Here is a 21689-nt window from a genome sequence, read left to right on the forward strand (position 1 = left end):
AGTGGCAAGAGCCTAAGATTGGGGATGCCCAAGGAACCCCAATGTAAATCCAAGGACACCAAAAAGCCTAAGCTTGGGGACGCCCCGGAAGGCATCCCCTCTTTTGCTTCGTTCATCGGTAACTTTACTTGGAGCTATATTTTTATTCACCACATGATATGTGTTTTGCTTGGAGCGTCTTGTATGATTTGAGTCTTTGCTTTTTAGTTTACCACAATCATCCTTTCTGTACACACCTTTTGAGAGAGACACACATGAATCGGAATTTATTAGAATACTCTATGTGCTTCACTTATATCTTTTGAGCTATATAGTTTTTGCTCTAGCGCTTCACTTATATCTTTTAGAGCACGGTGGTGGTTTTATTTTATAGAAATTATTGATCTCTCATGCTTCACTTATATTATTTTGAGAGACCTTTAGAACAACATAGTAATTTTCTTTTAGGAATAATAAAAACTTTCATATAAGTGCATTGAATACTATGAGAAGTTTGATACTTGATAATTGTTTTGAGATATGGAGATGGTGATATTAGAGTCATGCTAGTTGAGTAGTTGTGAATTTGAGAAATAATTGTGTTGAAGTTTGTGATTCCCATAGCATGCACGTATGGTGAACTGTTATGTGATGAAGTCGGAGCATGATTTATTTATTGATTGTCTTCCTTATGAGTGGCGGTCGGGGACGAGCGATGGTCTTTTCCTACCAATCTATCCCCCTAGGAGCATGCGCATAGTACTTTGTTTCGATAACTAGTAGATTTTTGCTACAAGTATGTGATTACTTTATGACTAATGTTGAGTCCATGGATTATACGCACCCTCGCCCTTCCACATTTGCTAGCCTCTCTATTAACGCACACTTTTCGCCGGTATCATACACCCACCATATACCTTCCTCAAAACAGCCACCATACCTACCTATTATGGCATTTCCATAGCCATTCCGAGATATATTTCCATGCAACTTTCCACCGTTCCGCTTGTTATGACACGCTTTATCATTGTCATATTGCCATGCATGATCATGCAGTTGACATCGTATTTGTGGCAAAGCCACCATTCATAATTGTTTCATACATGTCACTCTTGGTTCATTGCATATCCCGGTACACCGCTGATGTCTACTACACAACCTTCTTCTTGTAGATGTTTCTGGGCCTCCAAGTGCAGAGGTTTGTAGGACAGTACCAAATTTCCCTCAAGTGGATGACCTAAGGTTTATCAATCCGTGGGAGGCGTAGGATGAAGATGGTCTCTGTCAAGCAACCCTGCAACCAAATAACAAAGAGTCTCTTGTGTCCCCAACACACCCAATACAATGGTAAATTGTATAGGTGCACTAGTTCGGCGAAGAGATGGTGATACAAGTGCAATATGGATAGTAGATAATGGTTGTTGTAGTCTGAAAATATAAAAACAGCAAGGTAACTAATGATAAAAGTGAGCACAAACGGTATTGCAATGCGTTGAAACAAGGCCTAGGGTTCATACTTTCACTATTGCAAGTTCCCTCAACAATAATAACATAATTAGATCATATAACTTTCCCTCAACATGCAACAAAGAGTCACTCCAAAGTCACTAATAGCGGAGAACAAACGAAGAGATTATGGTAGGGTAAGAAACCACCTCAAAGTTATTCTTTCGGATCGATCTATTCAAGAGTTCGTACTAGAATAACACCTTAAGACACAAATCAACCAAAACCCTAATGTCACCTAGATACTCCAATGTCACCTCAAGTATCCGTGGGTATGATTGTACGATATGCATCACACAATCTTAGATTCATCTATTCAACCAACACAAAAGTACTTCAAAGAATGCCCCAAAGATTCTACCGGAGAGTCAAGACGAAAACGTGTGCCAACCCCTATGCATAGGTTCATGGGCGGAACCTGCAAGTTGATCACGAAAACATACATCAAGTGGATCAATAGAATACCCCATTGTCACCACGGGTATCCCATGCAAGACATACATCAAGTGTTCTCAAATCCTTAAAGACTCAATCCGATAAGGTAACTTCAGAGGGAAAACTCAATCCATTACAAGAGAGTAGAGGAGGGAGAAACATCATAAGATCCAACTATAATAGCAAAGCTCGCGATACATCAAGATCGTAACACCTCAAGAACACGAGAGAGAGAGAGAGAGAGAGATCAAACACATAGCTACTGGTACATACCCTCAGCCCCGAGGGAGAACTACTCCCTCATCATCATGGAGAGCACTGGGATGATGAAGATGGCTACCTGAGAGGGATTGCCCCCTCCGGCAGGGTGCCGGAACGGGTCTAGATTGGTTTTCGGTGGCGACGGAACTCCTGATCCATTCTTCTCCCCGAAGTTTTTAGGGTATATGGGTATATATGGGAGGAAGAAGTACGTCGGTGGACCTCCGGGCTGTCCACGAGGCAGGGGGGCGCGCCCCCACCCTCGTGGGCAGCCCGGGACTCTCCTGGTCCAACTCCGATACTCTATGGGCTTCTTCTGGTCCAAAAATAAGTTCTGTGAAGTTTCAGGTCAATTGGACTCCGTTTGATTTTCCTTTTCTGCGATACTCTAAAACAAGTTAAAAACAGAAACTGGCACTGGGCTCTAGGTTAATAGGTTAGTCACAAAAATCATATAAAATAGCATATAAATGCATATAAAACATCCAAGGTTGATAATATAATAGCATGGAACAATCAAAAATTATAGATACGTTGGAGACGTATCAGCATCCCCAAGCTTAATTCCTTCTCGTCCTCGAGTAGGTAAATCATAAAACTAGAATTTTTGATGTGGAATGCTACCTAACATATTTATCCATGTAGTTCTCTTTATTGTGGAAATAATATTCAGATCCATATGATTCAAGACAAAAGTTTAATATTGACATCAAAATAATAATACTTCAAACATACTAACCAAGTAATCATGTCTTCTCAAAATAACATGGCCAAAGAAAGCTATCCCTACAAAATCATATAGTCTGGCTATGCTCTATCTTGACCACACAAAATATTTAAATCATGCACAACCCCGATGACAAGCCAAGCAATTGTTTCATACTTTTGATGTTCTCAAGCTTTTTCAATCTTCACGCAATACATGAGCATGAGCCATGGACATGGCACTATAGGTGGATAGAATGGTGGTTGTGGAGAAGACAAAAAGGAGAAGATAGTCTCACATCAACTAGGCGTATCAACGGGCTATGGAGATGCCCATCAATAGATATCAATGTGAGTGAGTAGGGATTGCCATGCAACGGATGCACTAGAGCTATAAATGTATGAAAGCTCAACAAAAGAAACTAGTAGGTGTGCATCCAACTCGCTTGCTCACGAAGACCTAGGGCATTTTGAGGAAGCCCATCATTGGAATATACAAGCCAAGTTCTATAATGAAAGATTCCCACTAGTATATAAAAGTGACAACATAGGAGACTCTCTATCATGAAGATCATGGTGCTACTTTGAAGCACAAGTGTGGTAAAAGGATAGTAGCATTGCCCCTTCTCTCTTTTTCTCTCATTTTTTTATTTTTTTATTTGTGCCTTTTCTCTTTTTTATGGCCTCTTTTTTCTCTTTTTTTATTGGGCTTCTTTGGCCTCTTTTATTTATTTATTATTATTATTTCGTCCGGAGTCTCATCCCGACTTGTGGGGGAATCATAGTCTCCATCATCCGTTCCTCACTGGGATAATGCTCTAATAATGATGATCATCACACTTTTATCTACTTACAACTCAAGAATTACAACTCGATACTTAGAACAAGATATGACTCTATATGAATGCCTCCGGCGGTGTACCGGGATGTGCAATGACTCATGAGTGACATGTATGAAAGAATTATGAACAGTGTCTTTACCACAAATACAATGTCAACTACATGATCATGCAAAGCAATATGACAATGATGGAGCGTGTCATAGTAAACGGAACGGTGGAAAGTTTCATGGCAATATATCTCGGAATGGCTATGGAAATTCCATAATAGGTAGGTATGGTGGCTGTTTTGAGGAAGGTATATGGTGGGTTTATGGTACCAGCGAAAGTTGCGCGTTACTAGAGAGGCTAGCAATGGTGGAAGGGTGAGAGTGCGTATAATCCACGGACTCAACATTAGTCATAAAGAACTCACATACTTATTGCAAAAATCTATTAGTTATTGAAACGAAGTACTACGCGCATGCTCCTAGGGGGATAGATTGGTAGGAAAAGACCATCACTCGTCCCCGACCGCCACTCATAAGGAAGACAATCAATAAATAAATCATGCTCCGACTTCATCACATAACGGTTCACCATACGTGCATGCTACAGGAATCACAAACTTCAACACAAGTATTTCTCAAATTCACAACTACTCAACTAGCATGACTCTAATATCACCATCTTCATATCTAAAAACAATCATCAAGTATGAAACTTCTCATAGTATTCAATGCACTTTATATGAAAGTTTTTAGTATATCCCTCTTGGATGCCCATCATATTAGGACTAAATTCATAACCAAAGCAAATTACCATGCTGTTAAGAGACTCTCAAAATGATATAAGTGAAGCATGAGAGTTCATCTATTTCTTCAAAATAAAACCACCGTCGTGCTCTAAAAAGGTATAAGTGAAGCACTTGAGCCAATGACAAACTACTCCAAAAGATATAAGTGAAGATCAATGAGTACTCGAATAATTATGAAACTGTGTCAAGACTCTCTAAAATTTAATCATTTCAGATCTTGGTATTTTATTCAAACATCAAGCAAAACAAAAGAAAATAAAATAACGCTCCAAGAAAAACACATATCATGTGGTGAATAAAAATATAGCTCCAAGTAAAGTTACCGATGAATGAGGACGAAAGAGGGGATGCCTTCCGGGGCATCCCCAAGCTTTGTCTTTTTGGTGTCCTTAGATTATCTTGGAGTGCCATGGGCATCCCCAAGATTAGGCTCTTGCCCCTCCTTGTTCCATACTCCATCGAATCTTTACCCAAAACTTGAAAACTTCACAACACAAAACTTCAACAGAAAATCTCGTGAGCTCCGTTAGTATAAGAAAATAAATCACCACTTAGGTACTGTTGTGAACTCATTCTAAATTCATATTGGTGTAATATATACTGTATTCCAACTTCTCTATGGTTTATGAACTATTTTACTAGCCATAGATTCATCAAAATAAGCAAACAACACACGAAAAACAGAATCTGTCAAAAACAGTACAGTCTGTAGTAATCTGTAGCTAACGCAAACTTCTGGAACCCCAAAAATTCTAAAATAAACTGCTGGACGTGAGGAATTTATCTATTAATCATCTTCAAAAAGAATTAACTAAATAGCACTTTCCAAATACAAATGGCGGCAATTCTCGTGAGCGCTAAAGCTTCTGTTTTTTACAGCAAGATCAAAAAGACTTTCCCCAAGTCTTCCCAATGGTTCTACTTGGCACAAACACTAATTAAACACAAAAAACACAACCAAAACAGAGGCTAGATAAATTATTTATTACTAAACAGGAGCAAAAATCAAGGAACGGAAATAAAATTGGGTTGCCTCCCAACAAGCGCTATCGTTTAACACCCCTAGCTAGGCATGATGATTTCAATGATGCTCACATAAAGGATAAAAATTGAAACATAAAGAGAGCATCATGAAGAATATGACTAGAACATTTAAGTCTAGCCCACTTCCTATGCATAGGGATTTTGTGAGCAAACAACTTATAGGAACAATAATCAACTAGCATAGGAAGGCAAAACAAGCATAACTTCAAAACCTTAAGCACATAGAGAGGAAACTTGATATTATTGCAATTCCTACAAGCATATATTCCTCCCTCATAATAATTTTCAGTAGAATCATGAATGAATTCAACAATATAACCAGAACCTAAAGCATTCTTTTCATGATCTACAAGCATACAAAATTTACTACTCTCTACATAAGCGAAATTCTTCTCAATCGGAATAGTGGGAGTATCATAAGAGACTCGAATACTATAAATTGTTTCCACATTAAAAGAGTAATGTTAAGAAAAAGGGTAATCATAATCATGACAAGTTTTATAAATATAATCATCACTACTTTTTATAGCATAAGTATCATCACAATAATCATCATAGGTAGCAACTCTGTTCTCATCATAATCAATTGAAACATCTTCCAAGATAGTGGAATCATTACTAAATAAAGTCATGACCTCTCCAAATCCACTTTCATAATTATCACAATAAGATTCAACATCCTCCAAAATAGTGGGGTCATTACTTCCTAAAGTTGACACTCTTCCAAACCCACTTTTATCAATATAATCATCATAAGTAGGAGGCATGCTATCATCATTATAAATTTGCATATCAAAACTTGGGAGACTAAAAATATCATCTTCATTAAACGTAGCATCCCCAAGCTTGGGACAAACATTAATTGCAGCAAATATATTCTCAAATATGTCATCCTCATCAAACATAGCTTCCCCAAGCTTGGGCCTTTTCATATCATAAGCATAATCACTCTCACCATTAATAGTATGGATAGAACCAATAGTATAGCAATTATCATCATATTCTTCCAAGCAAGTGCCAAAAAGATTTTCAAGATCATAAGAAGTATCATTATCTTCCCAATCATAATCATCATAACAAGCAATAGGCATAACGAGATCATCATCAAGTGCATCATCTTCCACAATTATTTTTTATTCATTTTCATGAGGCACAACAATAATAGGAGCAACATTATTTGGGGAAGATATCTTTTTACCTCTCTTCCTTTTTCTTATCTTCTTATTCACATCATGTGTGGGTTCAATCCTCTTTTTGGAGCTCCTTATTAATGAGATTGGTTGAATAGGAGGCTCCTCCTCGTTACCTGATTCATCATAAGAAATAATAGGAGGATATTGGGAAGTCTCTTCCCTTTCGTTAGTATTATCTTCATCCTCTAATTGTTTTCTTTTCTTTATGTAGTTGGCAATATAAGGAATTTCAATGCAATTCACCGCGCAATACATATAAATTTCCTCTAGATCAAAATGAAGGACTCTATCAAGGGCAAATTCTGGAATAACCTTAGTTATACGTTTCATTTCTTCATAACACAAGAGCAAACTAAGTTCATTATGATGTGCAAGGGAAATCAAGTCATCACAATTTTTGGACACGATATGATCATGAAACAATTTGCATTGGGTACTGAAATGACCATGTTCATTGCAAAGTTCACAAGTACGACTAAGAAAATTTAAATTTTCAGCACAAACATCTAGCCTTTCTTGCAACAATTTAGTTTCTAAATGCTTATGCCTCTTGCAATATCTATCTTCCCTATTTGGTGTGTTCTTGCAAACCCAATGCACTCCACAAAAATTGACATGCTTATAAGAGATATTTTCATCATAACTAGTGCAATCATCATTAGTACTATGGATATTCAAGGAGTTCATACTAACAACATTGCAATCATGCTCATCATTCAAAGATTTAGTGCCAAACATTTTATAGACTTCTTCTTCTAGAACTTGAGCACAATTTTCCTTTCCATCATTCTCACGAAAGATATTAAAAAGATGAACCGTATGAGGCAAACTCAATTCCATTTTTTTGTAATTTTCTTTTATAATCTAAACTAGTGCTAAAACAAGAAACTAAAAGATTCGATTGCAAGATCTAAAGATATACCTTCAAGCACTCACCTCCCTGGCAACGACGCTAGAAAAGAGCTTGATGTCTACTACACAACCTTCTTCTTGTAGACGTTGTTGGGCCTCCAAGTGCAGAGGTTTGTAAGACAGTAGCAAATTTCCCTCAAGTGGATGACCTAAGGTTTATCAATCCGTGGGAGGCGTAGGATGAAGATGGTCTCCGTCAAGCAACCCTGCAACCAAATAACAAAGAGTCTCTTGTGTCCCCAACACACCCAATACAATGGTAAATTGTATAGGTGCATTAGTTCGGCGAAGAGATGGTGATACAAGTGCAATATGGATAGTAGATAATGGTTTTTGTAATATGAAAATATAAAAACAGAAAGGTAACTAATGATAAAAGTGAGCACAAACAGTATTGCAATGCGTTGAAACAAGGCCTAGGGTTCATACTTTCACTAGTTCGAGTTCCCTCAACAATAATAACATAATTAGATCATATAACTTTCCCTCAACATGCAACAAAGAGTCACTCCAAAGTCACTAATAGCAGAGAACAAACGAAGAGATTATGGTAGGGTACGAAACCACCTCAAAGTTGTTCTTTCGGATAGATCTATTCAAGAGTCCGTACTAGAATAACACCTTAAGACACAAATCAACCAAAACCCTAATGTCACCTAGATACTCCAATGTCACCTCAAGTATCCATGGGTATGATTGTACGATATGCATCACACAATCTCAGATTCATCTATTCAACCAACACAGAAGTACTTCAAAGAATGCCCCAAAGATTCTACCGGAGAGTCAAGACGAAAACGTGTGCCAACCCCTATGCATAGGTTCATGGGCGGAACCCGCAAGTTGATCACCAAAACATACGTCAAGTGGATCAATAGAATACCCCATTGTCACCACGGGTATCCCACGCAAGACATACATCAAGTGTTCTCAAATCCTTAAAGACTCAATCCGATAAGATAACTTCAAAGGGAAAACTCGATCCATTACAAGAGAGTAGAGGGGGGAGAAACATCATAAGATCCAACAATAATAGCAAAGCTCGCGATACATTAAGATCGTAACACCTCAAGAACATGAGAGAGAGAGATCAAACACATAGCTACTGGTACATACCCTCAGCCCCGAGGGAGAACTACTCCCTCCTCATCATGGAGAGCATCGGTATGATGAAGATGGCCACCGGAGAGGGATTGCCCCCTCCGGCAGGGTGCCGGAACGGGTCTAGATTGGTTTTCGGTGGCGACGGAACTCCCGATCTATTCTGCTCCCTGAAGTTTTTAGGGTATATGGGTATATATGGGAGGAAGAAGTACGTCGGTGGACCTCCGGGCTGTCCACGAGGCAGGGGGCGCGCCTAGGGGGGTGGGCACGCCCCCACCCTCGTGGGCAGCCCGGGAGTCTCCTGGTCCAACTCCGATACTCTGTGGGCTTTTTCTGGTCCAAAAATAAGCTCTGTGAAGTTTCAGGTCAATTGGACTCTGTTTGATTTTCCTTTTCTGCGATACTCTAAAATAAGGAAAAACAGAAACTGGCACCGGGCTCTAGGTTAATAGGTTAGTCCCAAAAATCATATAAAATAGCATATAAATGCATATAAAACATCCAAGGTTGATAATATAATAGCATGGAACAATAAAAAATTATAGATACGTTGGAGATGTATCAACCGCCGGAGGCATTCACATAGAGTCATATTTTGTTCTAAGTATTGAGTTGTAATTCTTGAGTTGTAAGTAAAAAGAAGTGTGATGATCATCATTATTAGAGCATTGTCCCAGTGAGGAAAGGATGATGGAGACTATGATTCCCCCACAAGTTGGGATGAGACTCTGGACGAAAAAAAGAGAAAAGAGGCCAAAAAAGAAAGAAGGCCCAAATAAAAAATAAAAAAATTAGAGAAAAAGAGAGAAGGGACAATGTTACTATCATTTTTCCACATTTGTGCTTCAAAGTAGCACCATGATCTTCATGATAGAGAGTCTCCTATGTTGTCACTTTCATAAACTAGTGGGAATTTTACATTATAGAACTTGGCTTGTATATTCCAATGATGGGCTTCCTCAAATTGCCCTAGGTCCTCGTGAGCAAGCAAGTTGGATGCACACCCACTTAGTTTCTATTGTTGAGCTTTCATACACTTATAGCTCTAGTGCATCCGTTGCATGGCAATGCCTACTCACTCACATTGATATCTATTGATGAGCATCTCCATAGCCCGTTGATATGCCTAGTTGATGTGAGACTATCTTCTCCTTTTTGTCTTCTCCACAACCACCATTCTATTCCACCTATAGTGTTATGTCCATGGCTCACGCTCATGTATTGCATGAAAATTGAAAAAGTTTGAAAACATCAAAAGTATGAAACAATTGCTTGGCTTGTCGTCGGGGTTGTGCATGATTTAATATTTTGTGTGATGAAGATAGAGCATAGCCAGACTATATGATTTTGTAGGGATAACTTTCTTTGTCCATGTTATTTTGAGAAGACATGATTGCTTAGTTAGTATGCTTGAAGTATTATTATTTTTATGTCAATATTAAACTTTTATCTTGAATCTTTCGGATCTGAACATTCATGCCACAATAAAGAAAAATTACATTGAGAAATATGTTAGGAAGCATTCCACATCAAAAATTCTGTTTTTATCATTTACCTACTCAAGGACGAGCAGGAATTAAGCTTGGGGATGCTTGATACGTCTCCAACGTATCTATAATTTTTGATTGTTCCATGCTATTATATATTCTGTTTTGGATGTTTAATGGGCTTATTTATACACTTTTATATTATTTTTGGGACTAACCTATTAACCGGAGGCCCAGCCCAAATTGTTGTTTTTTTGCCTATTTCAGTGTTTCACAGAAAAGGAATATCAAACGAAGTCCAAACGGAATGAAACCTTCGGGAGCGTGATTTTTGGAACAAACGTGATCCAGGGTACTTGGAGTGGACGTCAAGAAACAATCAAGGAGGCCACGAGGCAGGGGGCGCGCCTACCCCCCCCCCCCCCCGGGCACGCTCTCCACCCTCGTGGGCCCCTTGTTGCTCCACCGACTTACTTCTTCCTCCTATATATATTCATATACCTCGAAAACATCCAGGAGCACCACGAAACCCTATTTCCACCGCCGCAACCTTCTGTACCCAAGAGATCCCATCTTGAGGCCTTTTCCGGAGCTTCGTCGGAGGGGGCATTGATCACAGAGGGCCTCTACGTCAACTCCATGGCCCCTCCGATGATGTGTGAGTAGTTTACCTCAGACCTTCAGGTCCATAGTTATTAGCTAGATGGCTTCTTCTCTCTCTTTGGATCTCAATACAAAGTTCTCCTCGATTCTCTTGGAGATCTATTCGATGTAATCTTCTTTTGCAGTGTTTTTGTCGAGATCCGGTGAATTGTGGGTTTATGATCAAGATTATCTATGAACAATATTTGAATCTTCTCTGAATTCTTTTATGTATGATTGGTTATCTTTGCAAGTCTCTTCGAATTATCAGTTTGGTTTGGCCTACTAGATTGATCTTTCTTGCAATGGGAGAAGTGCTTAGCTTTGGGTTCAATCTTGCGGTGCTCGATCCCAGTGACAGTAGGGGAAATGACACGTATTGTATTGTTGCCATCGAGGATAAAAAGATGGGGTTTATATCATATTGCATGAGTTTATCCCTCTACATCATGTCATCTTGCTTAAGGCGTTACTCTGTTCTTATGAACTTAATACTCTAGATGCATGCTAGATAGCGGTTGATGTGTGGAGTAATAGTAGTAGATGCAGGTAGGAGTCGGTCTACTTGTCACGGACGTGATGCCTATATACATGATCATACCTAGATATTCTCATAATTATTCGTTTTTCTATCAATTGCTCGGCAGTAATTTATTCACCCACAGTAATACTTATGCTATCTTGAGAGAAGCTACTAAAAAAACCTATGGCCCCCAGGTCTATTCTTCATCATATAAGTTTCCAATCTATTTTATTTTGCAATCTTTACTTTCAATCTATATCATAAAAATACCAAAAATAGTTATCTTATTATTATTATCTCTATCAGATCTCACTCTTGCAAGTGGCCGAGAAGGGATTGATAACCCCTTTATCGCGTTGGTTGTGAGGTTCTTATTTGTTTGTGTAGGTACGAGGTGACTCGCGCTTGGTCTCCTACTGGATTGATACCTTGGTTCTCAAAAACTGAGGGAAATACTTACACTGCTTTGCTGCATCGCCCTTTCCTCTTCAAGGGAAAACCAACGCATGCTCAAGAGGTAGCATAGTCAAACTCGATTCAACTAAAGCTGGAGAAATAGACACCCACTAGCCACCTGTGTGCGAAGCACGTCGGTAGAACCAGTCTCATGAACGCGGTCATGTAATGTCGGTCTGGGCCGCTCCATCCAACAATACCACCGAATCAAAGTAAGACATTGCTGGTAAGCAGTATGACTATTATCGCCCACAACTATTTGTGTTCTACTCACACATATAACATCTACGCATAGACCTGGCTCAGATGCCACTATTGGGGAACGCAGTATTTCAAAAAAATTACCTACGATCACGCAAGATCTATCTAGGAGATGCATAGCAACAAGAGGGGGAGAGTGTGTCTACGTACCCTCGTAGACCGAAAGCGGAAGCGTTTCGTAACGTGGTTGATATAGTCGAACGTCTTCGTGATCCAACTGATCCAAGTACCGAACGTACGACACCTCCGCAATCTGCACACGTTCAGCTCGGTGACGTCCCTCGAACTCTTGATCCAGTTGAGGCTGAGGAAGAGTTTCGTCAGCACGACGGCGTGGTGATGGTGATGATGAAGTTACCGACGCAGAGCTTCGCCTAAGCAGTACGACAATATGACCGAGATGTAAAACTATGGAGGGGGAACAACACACGGCTAAAGATCAACTTGTGTATCTATGGGGTGCCCCCTTCCCCCGTATATAAACGAGGGGAGGAGGAGGCCGACCGGCCCTAGGGGGCGCGCCCAAGGAGGGGAGTCCTACTATGACTCCTAGTCCTAGTATGATTCCACCAAGAAGGAGAGAGGGGGGAGGAGAGGGAGAGAGGGAGAAGGAAAGGGGGGCGCCGCTCCCCCTTCCTTTGTCCACTTTGGACTGCAAGGGGGGGCGGCCTGCCCTGGCTGCCCTTATCTCTCTCCATTAAAGCCCATGGTGGCCCATTAATTCCCCCGGGGGTTCCGGTAACCCCTCCGGCACTCCGGTTTTACCCAAAAACATCCGGAACACTTCCGGTGTCGAAATAACACGGTCCAATATATCAATATTTATGTCTCGGCCATTTCGAGACTCCTTTTCATGTCCTTGATCTCATTCGGGACTCCGAACAACCTTCGGTACATCAAATCACATAACTCATAATATAAATCGTCATCGAACATTAAGCGTGTGGACCCTACGGGTTCGGGAACTATGTAGACATGACCGAGACACATCTCCGGTCAATAACCAATAGCAGAACTTGGATGCTATTGGTTCCTACATATTCTACGAAGATCTTTATCGGTCAAACCGCATAACAACATACGTTGTTCCCTTTGTCATCGATATGTTACTTGCCCGAGATTCGATCGTCGGTATCTCATACCTAGTTCAATCTCGTTACCGGCAAGTCTCTTTACTCGTTCGGTAATGCATTATCCTTCAACTAACTCATTAGTCACTTTGCTTGCAAGGATTATAGTGATGAGCATTACCGAGAGGGCCCAGAGATACCTCTCCGAAACACGGAGTGACAAATCCTAATCTCGATCTATGCCAACTCAAACACCATTGGCGACACCTGTAGAGCATCTTTATAATCACCCAGTTACGTTGTGACGTTTGATAGCACACAAGGTGTTCCTCCGGTATTCGGGAGTTGCATAATCTCATAGTCATAGGAACATGTATAAGTCATGAAGAAAGCAATAGCAATAAACTAAACGATCATAGTGCTAAGCTAAAGGATGGGTCTTGTCCATCACATCATTCTCTAATGATGTGATCTCGTTCATCAAATGACAACACATGTCTATGGCTAGGAAACGTGACCATCTTTGATTAACGAGCTAGTCAAGTAGAGGCATACTAGGGACACTTTGTTTGTCTATGTATTCACACATGTACTAAGTTTCCGGTTAATACAATTCTAGCATGAATAATAAACATTTATCATGATATAAGGAAATATAAATAACAACTTTATTATTTCCTCTAGGGCATATTTCCTTCACTGTTATATGTGCAGGCCACCTTTCTTACTTAACCCCCATTGTGCAAATCTTCAAGCCTCTAGTATGGCCTTGATTTGCTCAAGCTTTTCCTTTCTCCCACGGCTAGCATTCAGCAGATCAGCAACTACTTTCTCAAGCTCTTTCTTCTCTTGTGCAAGAAGATCCCTGTCCACCTTGATCTCTTTCATAGCCTTCCTGGTGTTGTGAATTATGTCTGCCTGGGCCTGAAGGATACACTTATGTTCTTTTGCTAGCCTTAGCTTCTCCATCTTCATCTCCAGCTCTAGCTCTTCCTTCTTCTTCTTCTTCTTCTTCTTCTTCTCATATTTCTCAGCATCCATTGCTTTCTGGTAGTCAATCTTGCCAACACCATCCTGCCAGTCAAACATCTTGCTAAAATTATCAACCATTTTATGATACTCAGTGCAGAGATGATCATACTCCTTCTTCAACTTGGCAACCTCATCCTCATATGCATGCTTGTCTTGAATCCTGCCAAGGTTTTGCTCAGGGAACATTTCCCACAGCTTGATGAGGCAGTTCTTAAGTACATCAGGCCAGACATGATCAACCCACTGAACTACACCACAGTTCACACCTTCCTGTTCAATCAAACAACGGTAATAATTTCAGAAATAATTTAAGTTTGATCAGATAACACATACTTAATAAAATGCATAAATTCAGTACTAAATTCAGTTAAAACAAAGTTAATATACAAGGAGGAGATGTACAAATTCATAAATCTGCAATTCAATACAGTTTATATACAGAGGAGATATACAGAGTACAGCTAGAGAGCACTGACATCATGTATCCATCCAGCATAACTGACTTCATATATCCATTCAATACAGTTAATCTATGCAAACAGAAACCAACACTTAGCATAACTGAATCACTGACTTTCTGCAAACTTCAAAACACTACACAATAATTGAATCCATCCAACATAACTGAATCCAGTAGGCATAACTGATAACCACAAAGCATAAATGAATCACTGACTTCATATATCAAGTAGAAAACCACTCTATGCAAATATGAACACTAACTTCAGATAACAATGAGCTACTGTTTTACTACATTACTCACCTGAACATGGCATCCATAGAACCTCCTCCCAGTGTTAGCACCTTCAAAAGCAACACACTTCCTAGGCATTATCTGGTATAGAGTGCACTTGGCAACTTCCTCCATGGAAGCACCACACCACAGTGGCTCAGGAATGGTGTCAGGTGTGTCCTACATGCAGTACAAGGTAGATCAGACAACCAATGCATCAAATAGTTGCATATCCATCAAGCACTGGCTAAACCTAACACTTAACCAAAGGAATCCATCCATACAAATATGCAGATTATCAACCCTAATTCCCAATTCGATTGAACCCTAACCCTAACCCTAAATAATGGCAGAGGGAGGAGGGTGAGCCTTACAAAGTACTCCATATCCATCAGGTTGCCCCCCATGCTGTCGTCGTCGGAGCTCTCATCCCCATTATTCCAAGAAGGCATCCTTGCCGACGACGAGGAAGCGAGGTGGTCGGTGAGGATGGTGAGCTCGGGAAGGGGAGAACAGAGCGAGGGGGAGAGAGTGGGAGCGAGAGAGAAAGAGAGAGAGAGAGAGAGAGAGAGAGAGAGAGAGTGAGCCGGCTCGGGCTCTTTGACCCTGGCCGAAATACGCGCGCCCTAACGACCGTCAGCCCCTAGCCGACAGAATCCTGACGGGCGGGCCCTACCTGTCATAAGCGCGGTTAAAACATAACCGTTCATCAACTTGGGTTTTTTGGAACAGGTAACCAAAAAAGTGGTAGCTTTTTAAAACATAAAAAAATGATAGTTTTTTGTTGTCCTAGCCTGTAAGGCCTTGTACAATGGGAGGTGCTTAGGGGGTGCTTAGAGAAATAAACCAGGCTTTTCTAAAGCACCGGTGCTTATTTGTATAGGATAGACGCTTAACTAAGCGTTTCTCCTGTAGAAATAGGCACCGGTGCTTCAGAAAAACCCGATTTATTTTTCTAAGCATCTCTCTAAGCATCTTCCATTGTAAAAGGCCTAATGTGGTAGTCTCTTGCTATTTACTCGTTTTGTCAGATGCCCTCCACTCATCCTTAGAGGATCGCACATATTCAAACCAACACATTTTAGAATTTAGAGAATCAATGGAAGCACATCGGAGAGGTATATGGCCTACTTTTTACATACGTACTGATAGAGGAATTAAAACTCATGATCCGGATTCCGGATACATCGTGGTCAACAATATCAGCATGTCCTACTGCGAGATCCATTTGGCCCCGAAGCGCACCACTACGAATTGTTAATTGTATATAGATCACTGATCCAAAAGTTGTTGCAATTAAGATGGCATGTGAACCAGCAGCGACAGTGTAAGAAGTAGCAGCACCACACCATTTGACCTTGACCGGGAGAGCAAGTGGCAATTGGTTGAGATCAGTATCAACATATGCATGGGAGGACCACGAGTTGGTCGGTCTGGGGCTCGTTGTGCGTACGACGTCCCACGTTATGTGCCTCTGGTGTCCGGAGCGCACAATAAATATACTCTATCTCATCAGAGTGAATGAATGAATTAACTAAAACGAATAATAGTGATTCAACGTAATTAAGTTGTACTCCGTCTCAAATTAGTTGTTGCACTTAAATCTAGATACAACCATTTCAGCGACAACTAATATCGGACAGAAGCATAATTTAGTATTTAATATAGGAACTAGTAAAAAGGGGAAAAAGTCCCTTTCATCTTCATTTTTAGTTCAATCATAAACACGACAAAGAGAACCGATTCTTTGTGATGGAACCAGTCCATCTGAATTTCAGTCTCAAACTTGGCACTAGTGCTCTTATTTTTCTAGATTTATTTCAGGCACCCCGATAATGTTCGTTCAATGAAATAAACTTTCCCGTTGACTACATAGACGTTATGGTAACTTTGTCATTCTTAAGATGATGTGTCGATCGGTCTCTTGAATGTGCTCATAAGGTGCGTGTGCATGCATTTATAGATGTGAATGTATGTGCGTGTGTATGGACGTATTTGTCTGTACTATATTAAAATAAACACGGCAAAGAAAATAATTAATTATCCAGCACCAACTTTGTATTAGTATTGTTTGTACAGATTTATATTAGAGGTAGTGTACTAGTATTATTTTCTGACAAGGACCGACGTTTCAATCGACCACCAGAAGATCTGAGAACAGTTATGGCGGTTGCATATGTCGGATGGCAAGAGCAAAATAAAAACAGAAACATAAATCAAAATCGAGATCGAGCAGAGAAACGCATAATCTCCGAGTGACAAGACAACATGGCATCGTACAATATGCAGTGTGGCGCCCACAGGCACAAGCACAAGGTCCATCGACCGACGAGCCACTGGCCGGCATGCATGGCGGTTGATCATGTAACCTGCCGGCAGATGCAACTAGAAATTTAAGGCGCTTCCATCCATGTGTGTACCGAAAAACGATATATGGATCCTACAGCGTTGATTTCCAACAGAAAAACATGCACCATGTAACGAGAATTGAATGTGGCGGTTGCATGCACTGACCAGTGAGCCGTTGGACCCCCACAAGAAACGCAGGCCCCCCTTCGTCTCTCCCTCCTGAGCCCTGACCCAGGCGCACTTGGCCGGTTTTCGACCAGATGCCAACGTACAAATTTTTGTAACACGTACCAGATGACAAGCCGAGACGCTTGAGACGTACGACCGGCCGGCCGGCCAAGTGTTGCGGCATCCGATGCCTGGCACGGCATTTTGTGTATAGATCGGTGGCGCGTGTGCATGCATGCACATGCGCTGCATTCGGTCAAACTTGAGAAGGGGTTTCACCTTTCAGCAGCCGTGCTGCACATATTGTCGCTTCGACGTCGTGCATCGCGGATCTTTGTGGGGTGAAGTCGGTTGACGTGTGGCTGGACAGGGAGACGAGGGCGATGGTCCGATGGACCCGCGGAGATCGAGCGGGCGGGCGGCCGGCCAGGAGGAGATCCCCGATTCGAGGCCCGGCGGGACTGGTGATACGTACGCCGTATGGCCGGCCGGCCATGCACGCGTTCAGACTGGGAGACTCCGGAAAAGCGCCGCATGCATGCGCGGCGTGTCTGGTCGGTGTAGCGCGTTGGCGCTGTGTGGCGGGCGCGCCTGGGGACGGGACGGGACCGGGACGTCGTGGGCTGCAGCTTCCCGCCGAGCCACATGCACGACGGTATGCCGCATTTGGCCGGCCGGCCGGCCATCAGGGGTACTACGGTACTGGGAAAGGTATATTTCCCCTCGGGTCATCCACTTGTTCTATAGCGTTTTATATTTCTACCTTTTCATAGTTTTGGGTTCTCTATGTGCGGCGTGGTTCGAAAACAACCATTGCATATGGTTAACATGTGAGCTTTTTTATGGTACCCTATACGGAAGCAGTATATACCTAATCTCACCGTTCAATTCTTGAGGGTATTTTAGACCTCTAATTTTCACATTAAAAGAAAACCAAACTGTTATTAGTTTGTATCTGGAATCTGTCATGGTTGTCGACTGTCGAGAGAAAATGCCGCCGACTCAATCCAGACGCGCAGTCTCCCATATTGCACGCCCCGGCCATCTAACTCCCCCTCACCGCCGCCGTGCTAGTTCACTCCATCCATATCTAGCTATCTGCATGCTCCTTTTGTAGCCTCACAAATCCGTAACCTTCCAACATGCCTCGAACGTCCGCCGCCTTGTTATGGATTAGAAGTTCAGTTATCCATACTTGGCTGCATCGTAGAAACTGAGGATGTCAAAAACTTTCTTCCAAGGGGCTAGCTGCCGCTGCTAGGAACTAACAAACCCATCATGAAATTGCCAACAGCCTGAACCAAGTGGTGCAGCTTAAAACCTGAATTTGCATTGGACATGGCCAACTCTCTACAAAGGTGAACACTAAATTATCCGTCAGCGCCTGTCACCTGTGGGATGAGGGTACCTCACATCCGGCCTGCCGAAGAAGAGAAGCTGCGCCATTCTGCCCTCACATCCGGTGTAGGCAGGAGACGTCGGGTGCCGACTGCCGAGACCTGCGCCATGCCGCCGAGCGCCTGATCCACGAGCACAAGCTGGTCGAGGAAGGGACGAGAGATCGGCTCGCCGAGGGAGAATGCGTGGGGCGCCTCAATCTGACGAGCTGAAACTTAAAAATCTTCCCGAGTTGCCCTCAAATCACATATACCGCTTACGTTGATCGAGCAGTGCAGTCTTTATACTGCTAAACCAATTCCAGCAGTATATATCTCTTTGGACCGTTGGATCTTCCAGAATGGAGGGCCCGTATTCATTACCCGGTACCGTAAAAAAGCTCTAACATGTAGTTGTCCGATGTACATCTAACGCCCGAAATAGATTGACCGACCTTCGAGAAACACATGCAGATAACTTGAGAATAGGTGATCCTTCACTCCTTTTACGTTTTGTAAAATGCAATAAAACCAAACCAAATTAACCAAAGGTAGTACGAAATGAGCATAGCTCTGATTGTTAGCCTTCTTACAGTGGACTGATGTTTTAGTGAGAGAAGATGTCCCCATTGATTACGAAGGTGTCCGTGTCAATCATAAAATGTTTTGCTAGCTTAGTATCTCAAAGATGCTCATGAGGATAAGATGCGTGTGTTCATAGGGATGAATGTATGTGCAAGTATGTAAGCATCTGTGTTTATACCATGTTAAGAAAAATAACCAAAGGTAAGTAATAAGTGGAGGCGCATGAGAGGACGAATTAATATTGTTCTCAAGATTTAACTTGCCACATCTATAATTGAAGATGCTGTTACTCCTATATAAAACCATGTGCCCTACTTGCACCCACCAGTCCAAATCATTGGGTTGACCACCTTTGGTCGTCCCCACAAAGAATCAAACCCAAAGCGACCTCTGCCCTGCATGCCTGTGATCGATCACTATGGCGAGCTCACCTCGCCGCCCCATCTACATGCATGATATGTGTACCCACATATATATTCCAACTAATTATTTCCTAAGATCGAATGATTGATTAAAAAAAGGGGCTAGCGGTACTAGCACATAACGACGGATCACCTTGTTAACTAATCCTGTTAATGAGCTTGTCATGGCCAACCTCCACCCCACTTAACTAACCCTTTTCACTTTCCCGCGCTTATATATACTCCCATGCAACACCGTCCCATGCAGCATCCATCCAACTACCATTTCAACCACCTCTGACCTCCCATCTCTCTCATCTCCACTTGTCAACGACCAACGCATAGTCACACACAGTCTCTATTGCTTGCTCTGTTTTGATCACGAGCTAGTAGGAAGATGAATTTCTCGTCCTACTTCTTCTCCTCATCCTCCTCGTCCTCCTCCTCGTCGGACAAGAAGTCGTCATCTTCCAAGCGCCGGCAGCAGGCGGCGCAGCAGCAGCCGGACTCCAACCCGACGCGGTACCTCGGGGTGCGTCGGCGGCCGTGGGGCCGGTACGCGGCGGAGATCCGCGACCCGGCCACCAAGGACCGCCACTGGCTCGGCACCTTTGACACGGCGGAGGAGGCCGCCGTCGCCTACGACCGCGCCGCGCGCTCCCTCCGCGGCGTCCGCGCCCGCACCAACTTCGCCTATCCCGATCTTCCCCCGGGCTCGTCCATCACCCCCTACCTCTCCCCCGACCTCACCTCCGACGACAACGCCGTGCAGCTCCTTCAGCCTTTCTACGCCGACCCCGTCCCGCCCCTGCCGACGCATCAGCCCGCGGCTGGTGGCGGCGGCCAGGACATCGGCAGTGAGTACCTCTACGGCGGTGCCCCTGACATGTCTTCGCTGATGGACGACATCGCCATGCCCGATGACCTGCCCATGATCGACGGCGGCGGCGACATGGACTTCTCCATGTATGGCGTCGGCGGCAACGGCGCCAATGCCGCAGGCGGCGGCGGGTGGTGCGACGCGTCCGAGCTGGGAGCATACTCCTCCACGCCGGGTGGCGGCCACGGGGTGTACTTCGAGGAAGGGTACGTGCACAGCCCGCTCTTCTCGCCGATGCCGGCCGCCGATGACGCCGGTGCCGACGGGTTCCAGCTCGGGGGCTCGTCGTCTTCCTACTACTACTGATATGATCACGTGCGCGTCGGTGCCGTGTCGACCGCCTCTGCGCCCGCCGTTGTGCTGCGGCGTGGTGAGTTGCTGGGTGTGCTTAGCAGTTAATTTACTTACTTTGATAAGTCTCGTGGTAATAATGCGTCTTTTATCGTTTTTGCGTCCTTTTTCATATCATGGGCCTGTATCTTCTCTTTTGGAGATCCATGAGCCTTTTGTTCTGGGCTGTTTCCTTTTCCTTTTTTTTTCCTTCTCTTTTTTCGTTTTAGGCCTCATTCGTATGTGCAGATATGATCAGTCGGCATACACCTGTGTGTTGCTGGCGCTTCAGTGTAATATATTATCCATGTTATGATGATTTACCTGTTCGTTGTTATGTACTCCTGCCTATTTTACTTTTTCTTTCACTGCCAGATGTTCTGCCAATGTGCCGGTAACGCCCTTACCGCGTATAAGTCTCATATGCAACAAATTAATACATTGTTTTTCAAAACATAGTACGTGCACACACACATACACTCATATTATGGACACACACGCTCACCTGCACACCCTATTTCTAAGAACACCTTTGTTATGTTCCCGACTCATGTGAACTCCGGTGAACAGTACAACCAAAAAAATAAAAAATCTGAAAAAAAATTGTGCCAAACATTGATAA

General features: G+C 42.7%; 2 protein-coding genes across 2 annotated transcripts; one reads left to right on the forward strand and one right to left on the reverse strand.

Moving 5' to 3' along the window:
• Positions 1-13963: 13963 nt before the first annotated feature.
• Positions 13964-15113, reverse strand: LOC147985549 (uncharacterized). Its single transcript, XM_087541633.1, has 2 exons — positions 15009-15113; positions 13964-14515 (listed from the first exon to the last, which is right to left on the reverse strand). The coding sequence occupies exons 1-2, from the start codon at positions 15111-15113 to the stop codon at positions 13964-13966; spliced, it is 657 nt and encodes a 218-aa protein (XP_087397759.1).
• A 5026-nt stretch (positions 15114-20139) lies between these two features.
• On the forward strand, positions 20140-21375 carry LOC125541680 (ethylene-responsive transcription factor LEP-like). Its single transcript, XM_048705022.2, has one exon. It carries the CDS (start codon positions 20255-20257, stop codon positions 21041-21043), a length of 789 nt encoding a protein of 262 aa, XP_048560979.1. The 5' UTR covers positions 20140-20254; the 3' UTR covers positions 21044-21375.
• Positions 21376-21689: the final 314 nt, after the last annotated feature.

The sequence above is a fragment of the Triticum urartu genome, chromosome 2A, assembly GCF_056163025.1.
Source record: "Triticum urartu cultivar PI428250 chromosome 2A, HENAU_Tu73, whole genome shotgun sequence".
Taxonomy (NCBI): Eukaryota; Viridiplantae; Streptophyta; class Magnoliopsida; order Poales; family Poaceae; genus Triticum; species Triticum urartu.

Coding starts and splice junctions, on each gene's coding strand:
- LOC147985549 (XM_087541633.1), bottom strand. CDS start 15,113: ATGGAGGAAGTTGCCAAGTGCACTCTATACCAGATAATGCCTAGGAAG. Junction 14,516..15,008: donor TCTATGGATGCCATGTTCAG/GTGAGTAATGTA, acceptor TTGATTGAACAG/GAAGGTGTGAACTGTGGTGT.
- LOC125541680 (XM_048705022.2), top strand. CDS start 20,255: ATGAATTTCTCGTCCTACTTCTTCTCCTCATCCTCCTCGTCCTCCTCC.